At 39.0% G+C, this 16,016-nt stretch overlaps 1 protein-coding gene across 2 annotated transcripts in view; it reads left to right on the plus strand.

The window, feature by feature from the left end:
- The window catches only part of LOC128705558 (uncharacterized protein DR_0269), a 152,948-nt gene extending 140,262 nt beyond the window's left edge, over positions 1-12,686 (plus strand). The window contains exon 8 of one of the 2 annotated variants that reach the window (XM_070092241.1): positions 11,964-12,686. Coding sequence is in view for 1 of the 2 variants with exons in the window: in XM_070092246.1 (XP_069948347.1) it covers positions 11,964-12,114 (151 nt within the window). In the remaining variant the exon portion in view is untranslated. The remainder of the gene's footprint in view (positions 1-11,963) is intronic. The other variant, XM_070092246.1, reaches the window with a different exon arrangement.
- Positions 12,687-16,016: the final 3,330 nt, after the last annotated feature.

Here is a 16,016-nt window from a genome sequence, read left to right on the forward strand (position 1 = left end):
ACTCTCACGAAGTTAGTGGTCTCAACGATGTTTATGCATCTGCGATTTCGCCCACTTTGAGCCCTGTTTTCGGCCAATTCCAATGTACCAGTAGAGAAAAATCATAACTATTTCGCTAGAACTCCATTTTTTCTATTGAATGAGTACAAGAAATCCCCCATTTACCCATTTCAACTATCCAGTAAAGTGGTCAGAAATTGGCAATTTTGCCAATTTCACACAAATTTCAAGAGGCCAGTTTCCAAATAGGGTCCAGAATGAACAAGACAGACATTCCTGGCACTAAAATAACATTTCCTCTCGTCATTAGTCAGGTCCCCAGACCTCTCTTACATTTCTTTTGCTTTCCACTTCGAATTTTTATTCTCACAAAAAAATAGAAGATTTACTGTTATGCAGACTACTGCATTAGTGTAGAAATGGTATAAATAATATCAGCGCACTTGTGAAAGAATATTACTAGCCAGTTGACGTGTATTGGACGCGTGACATGATTTGTTTACTTTTGAACTTTGGCAAAAATCGAACATTTCTTCTACTCTGAGCTCAATTTCAAGGTACTTTTCATTGTGAAACCAATCAAAATCATCTCAATTTCTGTAATATGTCTTCCATTCTATAAAATGAGAACAGGAAAGCTAGAATACAACCATAAATAGCATACGAAAATACACTGCAAATTTGCTGTTTTAAAGCAAAAACATGGTCGGAGTTTTTTTTTTTCTCATTATGCACTGTGCGCTGCAGGATTTTTTTTTTTATACTGTGCACACTGACCACATAGACCCATTCATTTATATGTAGGCCTACCTGCTTTCTCTTGCTAGATTTGAAGGCGCTAGAATTTATGCGCACACTAGCACGGCACCAACCCTGGCGTGCAAGTCGTACTAGTACAGCACCAACCTTGAAAGGGTTAAAAGAAGAGCAGAGTATTTGAAGAGTAAAAGAAAGGTAAAGAGAGTGGTGAGAGAGTGCAAAAGGAGAGCAGATGATAGTGGGATGGGCACTGTCAAGAAATTTTGATGGAAATAAGAAACAATTTTGGAGTGAGGTAAACAAGTTGAGGAAACCTAGGGAACGAATTGATTTGTCAGTTAAAAACAGAGTAGGGGAGTTAGTAGATGGGGAGCTGGAGGTATTGGGTAGATGGCGGGAATATTTTGAGGAACTTTTGAATGTCGACGAAGAAAGGTAGGCGGTAATTTTATGCACTGGTCAGGGAGGTATAACATGTTTTAGGTGTGAAGAAGAGCAGGATATGAGTATGGGGGAGGTGTGTGAGGCATTACGTACAATGAAAGGGGGTAAAGCAACTGGAACTGACAGAATCATGACAGAAATGTTAAAAGCGGGGGGGAGGGGGGGATATAGTGTTGGAGTGGTTGGTATTTTTGTTTAACCCTTAACCCTTTCAGGGTTGGTGCCCTACCAATACGGCTTGCACACCAGGGTTGGTGCCGTACTAGTACGCATAAATTCTCGCGCCTTCAAATCTAGTGAGAGAAAGTTGGTAGGCCTACATATGAAAGAATGGATCTGTGTGGTCATTGTGCACAGTATAAAAAAAATCCTGCAGCACACAGTGCATGAGAAAAAAAAAACTCCGACCCTGTTTTTGGTTTAAAACAGCGGCTTTGCAGTGTATTTTCGTATGCTATTTATGGTTGTATTGTAGTTTTCCTGGTGTGAAGGCTTACTCAGCTCTGTAATAACTTAAGACAGTATTACCAAAGCTGGCTCCTCCTCAGGAAAATTAATGAATAGAAAATGAAATAATTAACAAAGATAAACACTTTATTATTTATTAAAGCAAACATAAAACAATAAAACATGACAGGTACATCCTATTTGAAAGAAAAATGAAAAATGAAATGAATAAAATAACATTTGAACTCAACGCTAATATATATATTGGGGTGTCTGGTGTTGGTGACACTTCGTGTTGTTGAAATCTTAGCCGTTGCTGATGGGGGGGGGTCGCAGGTGTTGGTGACCACCACCGGCTAGTTCTTCACAGAGTATCGCCATGAGTATTCTATCCCGATGACAGGAAAGCAGGTTCTTTACCGCTGCAATGATGTGGGGTTACGTCCTGCAATTTCATACAGGTGCACAGGTAATTAAATCCAAAATGGGGACGTCTCAGGACGTTAGTCCTTCACCATTAGTTCTTCTCGTTGATTGACAGGTGACCCTCTCTGTCATCCAAGAGTAGTGTTGGGAGCTGTGAGTCGAGTGATTTACTGTTTGACCAGAGCCCCACACATCGCCTTTCGGGGGGGGGGGAGGAGGAGGGGAAGGGATAGCAAGAGCTAGACTGACCTTACCTTAACAAGCAGCTGACAATCAAACTATCACTTTAGGGGTGGGGGAGAAAGGGCGGGAATAGCGGGAGCTTGACTTACCCTACCTAAACAAGTAGCCGGCAATGAAACTATTGTTACTATATACTCCCTCGCTACTCCTATCTATTGAACTTTTCCCTCACACCTGGTCTCGTTTTATAGAATGGAAGACCTTTTATGGGAATTGAGATGATTTTGATTGGTTTTACAATGAAAATACCTTGAAATTGAGCTCAGAGTAGCAGAAATATTCGATTTTTGCCACAGTTCAGAAGTAAATAAATCAAGCCATGTGTCCAATACACGTCAACTGGTGGGTCTAATATTCTTTCACAAGTGCGATGATAATATCTATACCATTTCGACACTAATGCAGTAGTCTGCACAACAGTAAATCTTCTATTTTTTGTGAATAAAAATTAAAACTGGAAAGCAAAAGAAATGTAAGAGAGGGCTGGGGACATGACTAATGAACAGAGGAAATGTTATTTTAGTGCCAGGAATGTCTGTCTTGTTTATTCTGGGCCCTGTTTGGAAATTGTCATCTTTTGAAATTTGTGTGGAATTGGCAAAATTGCCAATTTCGGACCACTTTACTGGATAGTGGAAATTGGCAAATGGGTGCTTTTATGTACTCATTCGATAGAAAAAATGGAGTTCTAGCGAAATAGTTATGATTTTTGTCGACTGGTACATCGGAATTGGGCGAAATCGCCGATGCGTAAACATCGTCGAGACCGCTAACTTTGCGAGAGCATAATTCCATAAGTTTTCCATCAAATTTCATACTTTTGGTGTCATTATGATCAGGAATAGATTCTCTATCATTTCGTAAGTTTTTTTTTTTTTTTTTTTTTTTTTTTTTTTTTTTTTTTTTTTTTCCCAAAAAATTTTCCAACCCTGAGAACAAGTTTAGGAGACGGCCTGCTGACCCTGAAAGGGTTAAACTGTCCGAACATAGATCTACATTTTTTTTACATGCTTTCTTATGGAGAAAATGAAGGTCGGAGCGGTACGCATGCTAACGTAGATCTACGTTTGGACAGTTTAAGGGCTAATAAATGTATGAAAGAGGGGAAGGTATCTAGGGATTGGCAGAGAGCATATATAGTTCCTTTATATAAAGGGAAGGGGGACAAAACAGATTGTAAAAATATAGGGGAATAAGTTTACTGAGTATGCCAGGAAAAGTGTGTGGTAGGGTTATTATTGAAAGAATTAGAGGTAAGACAGAGAGTAGGATTTCAGATGAGCAAGGAGGCATTAGAGTGGGTAGGGGATGTGTAGATAAAGTGTTTACATTAAAGCATATATGTGAACAGTATTTAGGTAAAGGTAGGGAAGTTTTCATTGCATTTATGGATTTGGAAAAGGCATATGGTAGTGGATAGGGCAGCAATGTGGCAGATGTTGCAAGTATATGGAATAGGTAGTAAGTTACTAAATGCTGTAAAGAGTTTTTTTTGAGGATAGTGCGGCTCAGCTTAGGATGTATAGAAGAGAGGGAGAATACTTCCCGATAAAAGTAGGTCTTAGACAGGGATGTGTAATGTCACCATGGTTGTTTAATATATTTATAGATGGGGTTGTAAAAGAAGTAAATGCTAGGGTGTTCGGGAGGGGGGTGGGATTAAATTACGGGGAATCAAATACAAAATAGGAGTTGACACAGTTACTTTTTGCTGATGATACTGTGCTTATGGGAGATTCTAAACAAAAGTTGCAAAGGTTAGTGGATGAATTTGGGAGGATGTGTAAAGGTAGAAAGTTGAAAGTAAGCATAGATGAGAGTAAGGTGATGAGGGTATCAAATGATTTGGATAAAGAAAAATTGGATATCACATTGGAGAGAGGGAGTTTGGAAGAAGTGAATGTTTTCAGATATTTGGGAGTTGGTGTGTCAGCGGATGGTTTTGTGAATGATGAGGTTAACCTTAGAATTGATGAAGGAAAAAAGGTGAGTGGTGCGTTGAGGTATACATGGAGAGAAAAAAAAGTTATCTGTGGAGGCAAAAAGGGAATGCACGAAAGTTTAGTCGTACCAACTCTCTTATATGGGTGTGAAGCTTGAGTTGTAAATGCTGCAACGAGGAGGTGGTTGGAGGCAGTGGAAATGTCCTGTCTAAGGGCAATGTGTGGTGTAAATATTATGCAGAAAATTTGCAGTGTGGAAATTAGAAGGTGTCAAGTTAATAAAAGTATTAGTCAGAGGGCTGAAGAGGGGTTGTTGATGTGGTTTGATCATTTAGAGAGAATGGATCAAAGTAGAATGACATGGAGAGCATATAAATCTGTAGGGTAAGGAAGGCGGGGTAGGGGTCGTCCTCGAAAAGGTTGGAGGGAAGGGGTAAAAGAGGTTTTGTTGGCAAGGGGCTTGGACTTCCAGCAAGCGTGGGTGAGCGTGTTAGATAGGAGTGAATGGAGACAAATTGTTTTTGGGCCTTGATGAGCTGTTGGAGTGTGAGCAGCGTAATATTTAGTGAAGGGATTCAGGGAAATCGGTTGTTTTTTTATAGCCGGACTTGAGTACTGGCAGTGTTGAGGGATATGTTATACAGTGGACCCCCGAGTTTCGTGATTAATCCATTCCAGAGTCTGCTGAATGGCGAAATTCACAACGGTGAAACCATTTTCCCCATAAGAAATAATGGAAATCTGTTTCAGACCCTCAAAAGTATTTAAAAAAAGTATTTTTTTTTAAAGATTAAATATAGATTTACATACAGAGAACAATGACAAATGAATATATAGCACTGATAAAATGGATAAATGAACATTTAACATCACACTTACCTTTATTGAAGACTCTTCTTGGTGTATGGCAGACAGGTAGGAGGGGAGAGGGAAGCGAGTTTATTATGCTTCAATATGACACTACCATCATCTCTACGGCTTGTTTATCTATCATAATCCATCTAATATGACGTAATAAACAATATTAATAACATAGAAACATGATATATATACTGTAGATGAATGGTTCAAAGAACCGACACGTTGTTAAATTAGACACATGTGCAACTCTTGGGTATCTTTATTGTGGAAACGTTTTGCCACACAGTGGCTTCATCAGTCCATACAAAGGATAAACTTGAACAAGAGGAGAATGAGGTAATCAGTCCCTCAACCTTGAGTCGATGTGGTCAATCCATCAATCTTGAATAGAATACGGCCTATGAGCGGAGAAGCAGCTTATAAACCGTATGGCAGGAGAGGTGCAGCAGTCGTAGGTGGTGTCACATTTGTCCAATGTGGAAGTAGGTATTATATTCAAGATTGATGGATTGACCACATCGACTCAAGGTTGAGGGACTGATTACCTCATTCTCCTCCTGTTCTTCAAGTTCATCCTTTGTGTGGACTGATGAAGCCACTGTGTGGCGAAACGTTTCCTCAATAAAGATACCCAAGAGTTGCACATGTTTCTAATTTAACAACATGATATATACCGGACTTGAGTCCTGGAGATGGGAAGTACAGTGCCTGCACTCTGAAGGAGGGGTGTTAATGTTGCAGTTTAAAAACTGTAGTGTAAAGCACCCTTCTGGCAAGACAGTGATGGAGTGAATGATGGTGAAAGTTTTTCTTTTTCGGGCCACCCTGCCTTGGTGGGAATCGGCCAGTGTGATAATAATAATAATAAAAAAACATATACTCTAGAATGAATAAAATATGTCATAACTTATGTGAGGAGTAAGTGTTGGTAGTGGTGGGTTTATAAGGGCCAATGAGAGAAGCCATACATGTTAGTGGTAGTTGAGGATAAAGCAGAAGCCACCAACACTATTCACACTGAAACATTGTACGTAATTTATTAGTAAGAAATATTTACAACACTGGCAGAGGTTTAGGGTGGTGGAAGATTGCAGGGCTGTGTATGTTCATTGGCCCTATACACCTCCAACATCATTAACCCTTCATCGCGCAAGGGGTCCGAAAATTTGAAATTCGAACTGAACTCCCTATGGTGGATAGAGTAACTCAATACAAGTTCAATGATCCCATATAAATTGATTTCTGATGGTTAGTTTTCGAGCAATTGCTAATCTCCGGAGACCGAAAATATCCGGCTGCGCCCGACGAAGTGATTAAAAAATTTTATGTTGCAAAACTTGCAATTGTTAATAAAACACACCAAAACAATTTTTTAAATTTAATATACAAACAGACAATATAAAAAACATAAATGGAACTTGAATCAAAACATTTTTTAATTGTTACAAAAATATAAAAAGGAAGCAAATCTCAACAATGACAAATTGCAAAGGGATGCAACTTTCAATCCCTATATTCCTGAGATTCATTTGGATGACCAATTATTCTATATTGCTAATTGATGGTATGGTAGTCGCTGAAGCAATTTCTGTCACTCTTTATCCAGATTTACTTTGCATACAGAACACTGGAATGAGGATGTGACCAATTTCTTCGAGTGGCTGCAATAGTTGCAATCGTAATACCTTACTTTTTCTTCACTAATTTCTGTTTTTTGGCTGGCCTTTCTTCCTCCTCATCATCACTTGACACCTGTGCATCCGGTGGCAAGTATTCATCACCACTATCCAGCAATTCTGGTTCATCTACCTCTGCTTCTGAGTCACTCTCTTCAGAAACGCAGACATACCTCGACCTGCTGGTGGACTGCTCCCCATAAAACAACTTCTCATTGATCTGGAAGGACAATAGAAACCTCCTGTATAGATCCAAACCACTACAGAGTTCATATATGCAATTGAAATTTTTTTATAAATATTTATTTGACTAAAATTGGACATTCCCGGAAACTCGTGCAAGACCGAAATAATTCGGTATAAAATGTTTGCACTTTTTTCAACTGCATGCTACACTCATATTATGCTTCACACGGACTTTAGGTATATATCAAAATATGCCTAAACTATTCATGTAAGCACTAAACACAACAATCAGTACTTACCGACATTGTAGAATGTATAATCCAAGAGTAGATTAGTAAGGGTGGAGGGAAAAATGCGTGTGTGGGCAGAGCCAAGCCACCATTGTTTATATTTTGATCTCTCAACCAATGGGAAGGCGGCAGAGGCGAACTGTACTTAGCTGAGGAGACTCAGGGAAGGCTTGTGATTGGTTGGAACTAAAGAACGGGAAGCTGGCCGCGCGGGCCACGGAGTATGACACGCCCCCAAAACACGTAATTAATACCGAATTTTTCCGGCCAAACACGATAAAGGGTTAAAGAGTTTTGTGCTGTTTTTCTATCACTTAATTGCTTAACTTACTTGCTACACTGTTAATGCTACACTTTATCGCTGGCTGGTACTATAGCCTTTAGCGATACCTGCAGCTTTAGTATCGTACATATCATAGAATCACTGAAGAAGGCACATTCTCCTCTCTCTCTTCCTCCTCCACTTTTGTACTTTGCTACAAGTTTTTTCTTGAATTCTATAGTTTCTTTCCTTCTTTACCAAAGGCCTGGCACTAGGAGCTCTCTTTCAGCCCATGGTGGCTTATTTAGCAGTTGCAAGCACAAAAAACAATGGATTATTATGAAATGTATCGTATGAACCCGTGCGGTGATGGTCACTCGCTGATAAACAATGGTACACTGAGTGTGAATGGTGCAGGAGACTGGCTTTGTGTGAGCACTAACGCTGGGATGCCTCTCTGACGCATACCAGATGGTTGCCGAATCATGAACCACGAGACTATATTTTGTTGAAAAAAGTTGCCGAAAGTCAGATTTCACGAAAGTTACGGCCGCTGAAAGGTGGGGGTCCACTGTATATCTTTATATATACATTGGTACCTCGGGATACGAACAGTTCAAAGCTCAAACAATTATGTAAATATATTTATGTAAGTGCTTTTTTAAGTTTTTTTTGAGGGTCTGAAATGGATTAATCTGATTTACATTTTTCCTTATCTGGGGGCCTCTGCAAAAACAGTGATTATGTATGAGTGAGGTGAAAGTGTTGAATGATGATGAAAGTATTTTCTTTTTGGTGATTTTTTTTTCTTTTTTGGGTCACCCTGCCTTGGTGGGAGATGGCAGACTTGAAGAAAAAAAAAAAGGTGGAAATGTCCTAGGTAGTAGATTGGTAGAAAGCAACCACCCAGGGAGGTGCTACCTCCTGCCAAGTGAGTAGTGTGAAACAGAAACCTGTAATTGTTTTACGTCATTGTAGGATTGCTGGTGTCTTGTTTTCTGTCTCATTGTTACGACTTATTCTTTACCGTAACAATAGGGGTATAATTATTTCTCCAATTTCAAGTTAGTTTTATTTATTACCAATCATTAAGTTTTATTGGTATCTGGTTAGTGAATTAGAATAACCATTTACAATTATAAATGGAATAATGCTGTACAACGAGGAAAATAATCTTATGTTCAAATTCTTATTAACCAAGTATAATATAATAATTTCAATGAATAGTCAAAGTGGGAATTGAGAATCTACTAGTCCCCACCATTCAACGTTTCTAGAGAGGTCTGGGGTAACAGAATAGTTGTCTTTCATAAGTGAAATAAATTACCAGACTTAGGAAATTAATAGCAAAGGCAAGACAATGGACTTGATTTAAAGTTCTAGATTGAGCTAAGAGCTCTGGGTTGAAGACCCGATCAGAGTCAGAACTAGGAGCCGACTGACTTGCTCAAATACTCCATGGTCTGATGTCATCTCGGTCAGAAGGCGACGCGTGGCATCAATTCTGGAACCACCATTCGGTCCCTACAGTAGTGGTTACACATTTGTATTAACTGAACTATTATAATACAATAATCCTTAATGAATAACAGACATCTTATTGAGTACAACCTTGCTCGAGAGAACCTTTTATGATTTATACCATACCCGATAATATACAGTCGAACCTACTTTATCTAGCTAGTATTAAAGTGGTTCGCAATGTATTATTACAGAACTTATTTTAACCAGGCCTTTTTATTTTTGTATAAATGGAGCATAAAGGAGGGGTGCGTAACACTCATAAACGTGCAAGGTTTCAGGTACATCTTGCTAATTCTGCTTACACTTAGGTCACACTACACATGCATGTACAAGCACATATATACAAACCCCTTTGGGTTTTCTTTTTATTTTCTTGTTTGTTCCTGTTTATTTTCACATATCTCCATGGGAAAGTGGACCAGAATTCTTCCTCCATAAGCCATGTGTGTCATGAGAGGCGACTTAAATGCTAGGAGCAAGGGGTTAGTAACCCCTTCTCCTTTATATATTACTAAATTTAAAAGGAGAAATTTTAATTTTTCCTTCTGGGCCACCCTGCCTCGGTGGAATACGACCGGTTTGTTGAAAGAAGTTATAAATGTCCTTGGTAGTAGATTGGTGGACAGCAACCACCCAGGGAGGTACTACCATCCTGCCAAGTGTGAGAGAAATGGAAACCTATATTTTTTTATGATGGTAGGATTACTGGTGTCTTCTTTTTGTCTCATAAACCTGCAGGATACACTTAGGTCACACTACATGTACATGGACAAGCATATATATTTACACACCCATCTGGGTTTTCTTCTATTTTCTTAAGTTCTTGTTCTTTATTTCCTCTTATCTCCATGGGGAAGTGGAAAACGATTCATCTGTAAGTCATGCATGTCGTAGGAGGCAACTGAAATGCCAGGAGCAAGGGGCTGGTAACCCCTTCCCATGTATAAATTGCCAAAAAAAATATATATATAAATGTATCTTAATAATACAGTAATAGTTGCTACTGACAGTACCAAAGTAAACCCAGTGAGAATTGGAAGCACCAAGGAAAAATCTTTTTCTTTTATGGCAGCCATAATGGACAATGGGTTGACATCTCTTCCCACACTTACCTTGAATATCATCACTGATTATTGTTTCACTTATTTCTAATTTCTATTGCTTTTATATAATGTCTCTGAGAGAGGAAGTAAAAAAAAGACAGTGCTTACAAGCAGAATTGAAGTGCTAGGAATTATTATAGATATTGGCTACACACACAAGCAGGTGTTTAGTGTGCCTTTATCTTAGGCATTTTTTTTATAAATTGTAAAAAAAGATAATCCATATGTGGATAGAGAACCTTATGCCTATCCGTCTTGGTAGTTGCCACCTTACTCTCCCCCAACCCCTTCTTCACCTTTCATTCCCAGAGCTCCAATTACCTCTCCAAACCCTGCCACTTGTCCCCCTCTTCCTGCTGCCTTCCTTCCCTACCTCTTCTCACTTCACCACTATTATTCAGTGTTGGTAATGCAGCAGTTTTTCTGGAAAGACTAATTCGTATTTTGTTTTACTCAGATTGGCCAATATTTTGACAAGTTATATGTCACTCACAGCTATCATACACTGTGGTCATATCTGCCTTATCATTCATAATTGGTTCAGACTCCCAAAATGTGTTACAAGCTATACAGACATTAGATTTACCTCATCCCATTTCCTTCAATAGACAACTTTAGTTATGTAGTATTTTTAACTTTCTTTTCTTTTTGTGTCCTTGGATGTTCAAGCGGTGAACAAACAGACTCAGCCAGTTAATCACAACTTCCCAGTTTTCCACAACAACATTAGCCAGAATTGTTTTCTATCAAGTCATGTTTAGACTTCTGGTCATCTTCCCACTGCTATCAGGTTTGGGAAATGCATTCTCACACTTATGAATTGGAGACACACGTCTTGCTTGAAGATACCACACGGAGAAATGACCACACTGCTCCATTGGGACTGTCAGGTCATACTGTAACTTCACCATAGCTTAATAGATTTCTTGTCTATCATTGGACATGCAGGGCACACTTCTGATGTCTTTAACACCTTAACACTCCAACCTTGTTGAAAGTCCCTCCTTTGGCACAGACTTCAACTTTTCAGTGGGAACTAACATATTGCACCAGCTGTGATTTAAATTTTACTCTTGCACTAGCCCTTGTGTGCACTAATCCCTACCATTTGTACACCGTCCTGCCCTAACTTTTACACATTCCCACCCTCGCACATCTCTACGTGCAGTACTGTATAGCCCATACGGATTTAGCCTTAAAATGATTATATTATTGTTATTCACCTTATTAAATTCTTCATGATTATTTTTTGCTGTTTTAACTGACGCTGGTTGTTTTAACTTGGTGTGTTATTATTTGTGATGTTTGTTTTATTCAGGTTAGTAGTTTTTATTGTTTAATTTTATCTTGGTTCTTGTGTGTTGTATTTATATTTTGTCAAGAATGCTAAATAATATATGGTCATGGTGCTTCTCCAGTTATAAATCCTCCACCTCCCTCATCCCATTCTTCTACCTTCCTTCCTCACCCCACTCTGCTACCTTCCTCCTTCCATCCTCTTGCCACCTCCCCTCTTCAAGACTTCACCATTTCCTCTGTCACCTAAGATGGCATGTCCAATACTCTGAAAACATTTTAAACATATTGTATTTGTAGCTCATCTTTAGAATTGTTGTTGTTCATTTTTTAGATAAAAATGCCTCTTCAGTGTCTCATAAAAGGATAGACCAGGTATTTTTTTAAAAATTAGAAATATTAAGACACCATAATCAACATTTTTAGTTTGTTTTTGTCACTCATTGAAAACAAAGCATTGTCATGTGCAGTAATTGCTATACAATATCTCATTATCTTCACAGGTTTGCAAGCAATACTGAGATGGCAAATTCGGGAGAAACTATACGTCATAATGGCTGCAATAGATTTTTTGTTTTAATATTTGGCTTCCCAGGCCAAAAGATGAAAGATAGATACCGTCGTATTCCCATTATGACATTTTGTTACTTCTGAATGTTGTGAATGAAGGGATGACTTCAAGATTCTGCAAGACCACTACCCCCTCTAAAGAATAATTTCCTGTTTAGCACCTGCAACTGTTAATGTATATTCATGGGTGTAGCTTATAGAAAAGGAATGTTGCCATAGAAAAGTACTATAATGAAAAGATGTACAGTACAAAGATCTTGTACCATTTACCACTTTGAAATTTTGATATTGTAAATAAAGCAGGTAATGTGTTACTGTAACTATTCATCTGATTGTTAGGCTACCACTTATGGCTGCAATAGCAGGTGTACAATGATATGTATTTGTAATCCATGATGCATGGGCTCAACTTTGTGGTTGGATAGGCTGGATATGTCATCATTTATGTTGTCCACAGCTACTCGCATCAATATTTAAGGCCTTGGATTAAGGCAGTCCTTTCTTCTTTAGGATATCCTAATAGAATGTATTGGATATCCTTTTTTTTTTCTTTAGTTTTCATGGATATACAACATTGTGTTAACTGCCAATCTTGGAATATTTAAATCTATCATTAATATGTAACAAATTCTGTATTGGCTCTTTCTTTTTATGTTCCTTTTATTTAACAAAAATTTGTAGTTCTCCAAGTAAGGAGTTAAAGCAATATCAGTAATAAAATTAAACAGTTACAGTAGTCATTTCATAAATTACATTTTTGAGAATAAATTGTGAATTAGGAACAAGTATATATTGTAATGTGTTAACCATTTCTTTTTACATTTCTTTGGCAGTATCACGTAGTGCAGTATTTCATAATTCATCTTTTGACAAAGTTTTCCCAAACCCCTTATCCCCTTTTTTTCCCAAATTTTTTTGGGGGGTTTTTTAAATTTTTTTTTTTTTTGGGACTTTTTTTTTTTTTTAAAAAAGGGGGGGAAAAAAAAAAAAAAAAAAATTTTTTTTTAAAAAAAAAAAATTTTTTTTTTGGGGGGGAAATACCCCCCCCAAAAAAAAACCCCTTTTTTTTAAAAAAAAAAATTTTTTTTTAAAAAAAAAACCCTTTTTTTGGGGCAGAAAAATTTAAAAAAAAAGGGGGTTTTTTAAAGGGCCCCAAAAAAAAGGGGGTTTTTTGGGGAAAAAAGGGGGGGGGAAACCATTTTTTCCTTTAATTTTTTTTTTTTTAAAAATTTTTTGGGGGAAAACCCCCAAAAAAAGGAAATTTTTTTAAAAAAAAAAAAAAAATTTTTTTTTAAAAATTTTTCCCTTTTTCCCCCCCCAAAAAAAAATTAAAAAAATTTTAAAAAAAAAAAAGGGGGGGGCCCCCCCCCTTTTTACCCCGGGGAAACCCCCCCTTTTTTAAAAAAAAGGGGGTTTTTGAAAAAAAAAAAAGGAAAAAAAAAAAAAAAAAAAAGGGGGTTTTTTAAAAATTTGGGGGAAAAAACCCCCCCCCAAAAAAAAAAAAAAAAAAAAGGGGGGGGGGGACTTTTTCCCCCCCCCAAAAAAAAAAAAAAACCCCCCCAAAAACCCCCCAAAAAAAGGGGGGGGGGCCCCCCCTTTAAAAATTCCAAAAAAACCCCCCCAAAAAAAATTGGGGGGGAAAAACCCCGCCCCCAAAAACCTCCCCCTTCCTGGAAAAAAAAAAAATTTGTAAACCCCCCCCCCCGGAAAAGGGGCCCCAAAAAAAGGGTTTTGCTTTTAAAAAAAAGGGGGAAATTGGAAAAAATTTTTAAAAAGGGGGAAAAAAAAAAAGGGGGGGAGGGGGGGGGGGGGGGGAAGGGGGGGGGGGCCCCCCCTCTGGGGGGGGAAAAAAAAAGGGGGGCCCCCTTTTTTTTTCCCCACCCCCCCCGGGCCCCGGGGGAAAAAAAAAAGGGGGCTCCGGGAAAAAAAAAATTTTTAAAAAAAAACCCCCGGGGGGGGAAAATTTTTAAAAAAAGGGGAAAAAAAAAACCCAAATAAAAAAAAAAAACCCCAAAAAAAGAAAAAAATTTTTTAAAAATTTTTTAAAAAAAACCCCAAAAAAATAAAAAATTTTAAAAGGAACCCAAAAAAAAATTGGGGGTTTTTTTTTTTTTTAAAAAAATTTTCCCGGTTTTTTTTTTTTTTTTTTTGGGGGGGCCCGGGGGGGGCCCCCTTTTCCCCCCCCCGGGCCTTTTTGGGAATCCCCGGGGAAAAAAATTTTTTGGGGGTTTTTTAAAAAAAAATTTTTAAAGGGGAAATTTCCCCCTTTGGGGAAACCCCCCCAAAAAAGGGCCCCCCCAAAAAAAAAACCCTTTAAATTTTGGGGGGGGGGGGGGGGAAATTTTAAAATTTTTGAAAACCCAAAAAACAAAAAAAAAACCCAAAAAACAAAAAAAAGGAAAAACCCCCCAAAAAAAAAAAAGGGGGGTTTTAAATTAAATTATTTTTAAAAAAGGGGAAAAAACCCGGGGGGAATAGCGCCTGGGGGGTGTGGAAGGCATTTTAGGCTTAATTGGGAACTGGGGCACAGATCAAACCCCCAAAACAAGAGCCCTCACCAACATCAAGGGGGAAACCCTTTCCCTTTAGGGGTAGCACATTTAAAAGGCAACATGGGCAAAGGGGCCAAAACTGTTCAACTGCCTCCCAGCATACATAAGGGGGAAATTACCAACAGACCCCCGGCTGGGTTTTTAACAGGACCGGCCGGGGCCCAAAATCGGACCGACCAGCCGGGCTGTAGTTCGGAGCTGGGTTGGGCGGCAGCCTAGCAATAAAAGCCTGGTTGGGTCAGACCCCATCCACCCTGGGCCTTGGCCCGATCGGGGCCGCGGGGGGGTGACCCCGAACCCCTCCAGGTAAAACCCCCACCTAGTATTCTTTCTGGTGATTCAATACGGCCAGGTCCCAAAACAAACCAAGCCAATGGGCCCTTCAAATTGGGGAAAGGGGTTAAGAACACCGGCCAAAAACACCCGGTTATTTTATTGTAAAAAGTTTAAAAGTTTGCTTTTAAAACAAATTTTACATACTTGAAAAAAGAAGAACCAATAAAAAAGATGAGGTAATTTAGTCCTCAGCCTTGGGGGGGGTGTTTCAACACCGTGGTTGAGAGTTTTGAAGAAAAAAAAGGGAGACCTGGGCAAAGGCCCCCAGGAAAGAGATGAAAGACTTTGGGATATCACTGGGTGGTTTATTTTCCCCGTGGGGGTTTCCTTTTCCCTTGATGGGGAGTTGTAGAAGGGGAAAACATTTGATGTTTTTCGAACAAGATATTTTGATGTTTTAGTGTTTTGGCAAGGGGAAGACAGATGGTTTTAAAATTTTTCCCGTCTTTCACAACTTGGCCCGGGGACTGCAACATCATGGTATCTTAAAACAAAAAAAAGGGGGAAAAATCCCCGGGGACCCTTCCCTTAAACCGGGGGTTTTTAACCCCAAAATAAAACCCATTAAAAATTTTTAAAAGGGGGTTAAATTTTTACGGAAAACCCCCCAAATGGGGGGGGCCTTTTTCCCCCAAGTTGGTTCCTCTTCAAAAAAATGGCCCCCAAAAACCCAGTTTATTCAAAAAAGGCTTACGAACATACGGATCCAAGCCGAAAAAGGGCGGAGAACCCTCACGAAAGAATTTTGGGAAAAGGTGGGAGACTGTTGTGGGGCCTCTAAATACCCCCTAAAGGGCTCATTTATTTGGGGCGCTCCATCACTTTGCAAACTGCACGGGAAGAAAGGGGCCCATAGTGGGGGCCTTAAGGCCCAGAGGCCCTTTTTAAGGAAAAGGGGGAGAAAAAGGGGGGATTTCCACAGCTGTAAGAACCCTTGCCCAAAAAATTTGAAAAGGCAAATTGGGACTGAAAGGGGCCCGAGGGATTTTAAATGTTTGGGCAAAATAGGGAAGTCCCCGGGGCCCCAGGGGCCGGCGACGGTTTGGGGTGTTGCCTAAATTCCCGGGAATTTAAAAAAGGGGGCACTTTTAAAATGTT

This window comes from Cherax quadricarinatus, chromosome 3 (genome assembly GCF_038502225.1).
Source record: "Cherax quadricarinatus isolate ZL_2023a chromosome 3, ASM3850222v1, whole genome shotgun sequence".
In the NCBI taxonomy this organism is placed as follows: Eukaryota; Metazoa; Arthropoda; class Malacostraca; order Decapoda; family Parastacidae; genus Cherax; species Cherax quadricarinatus.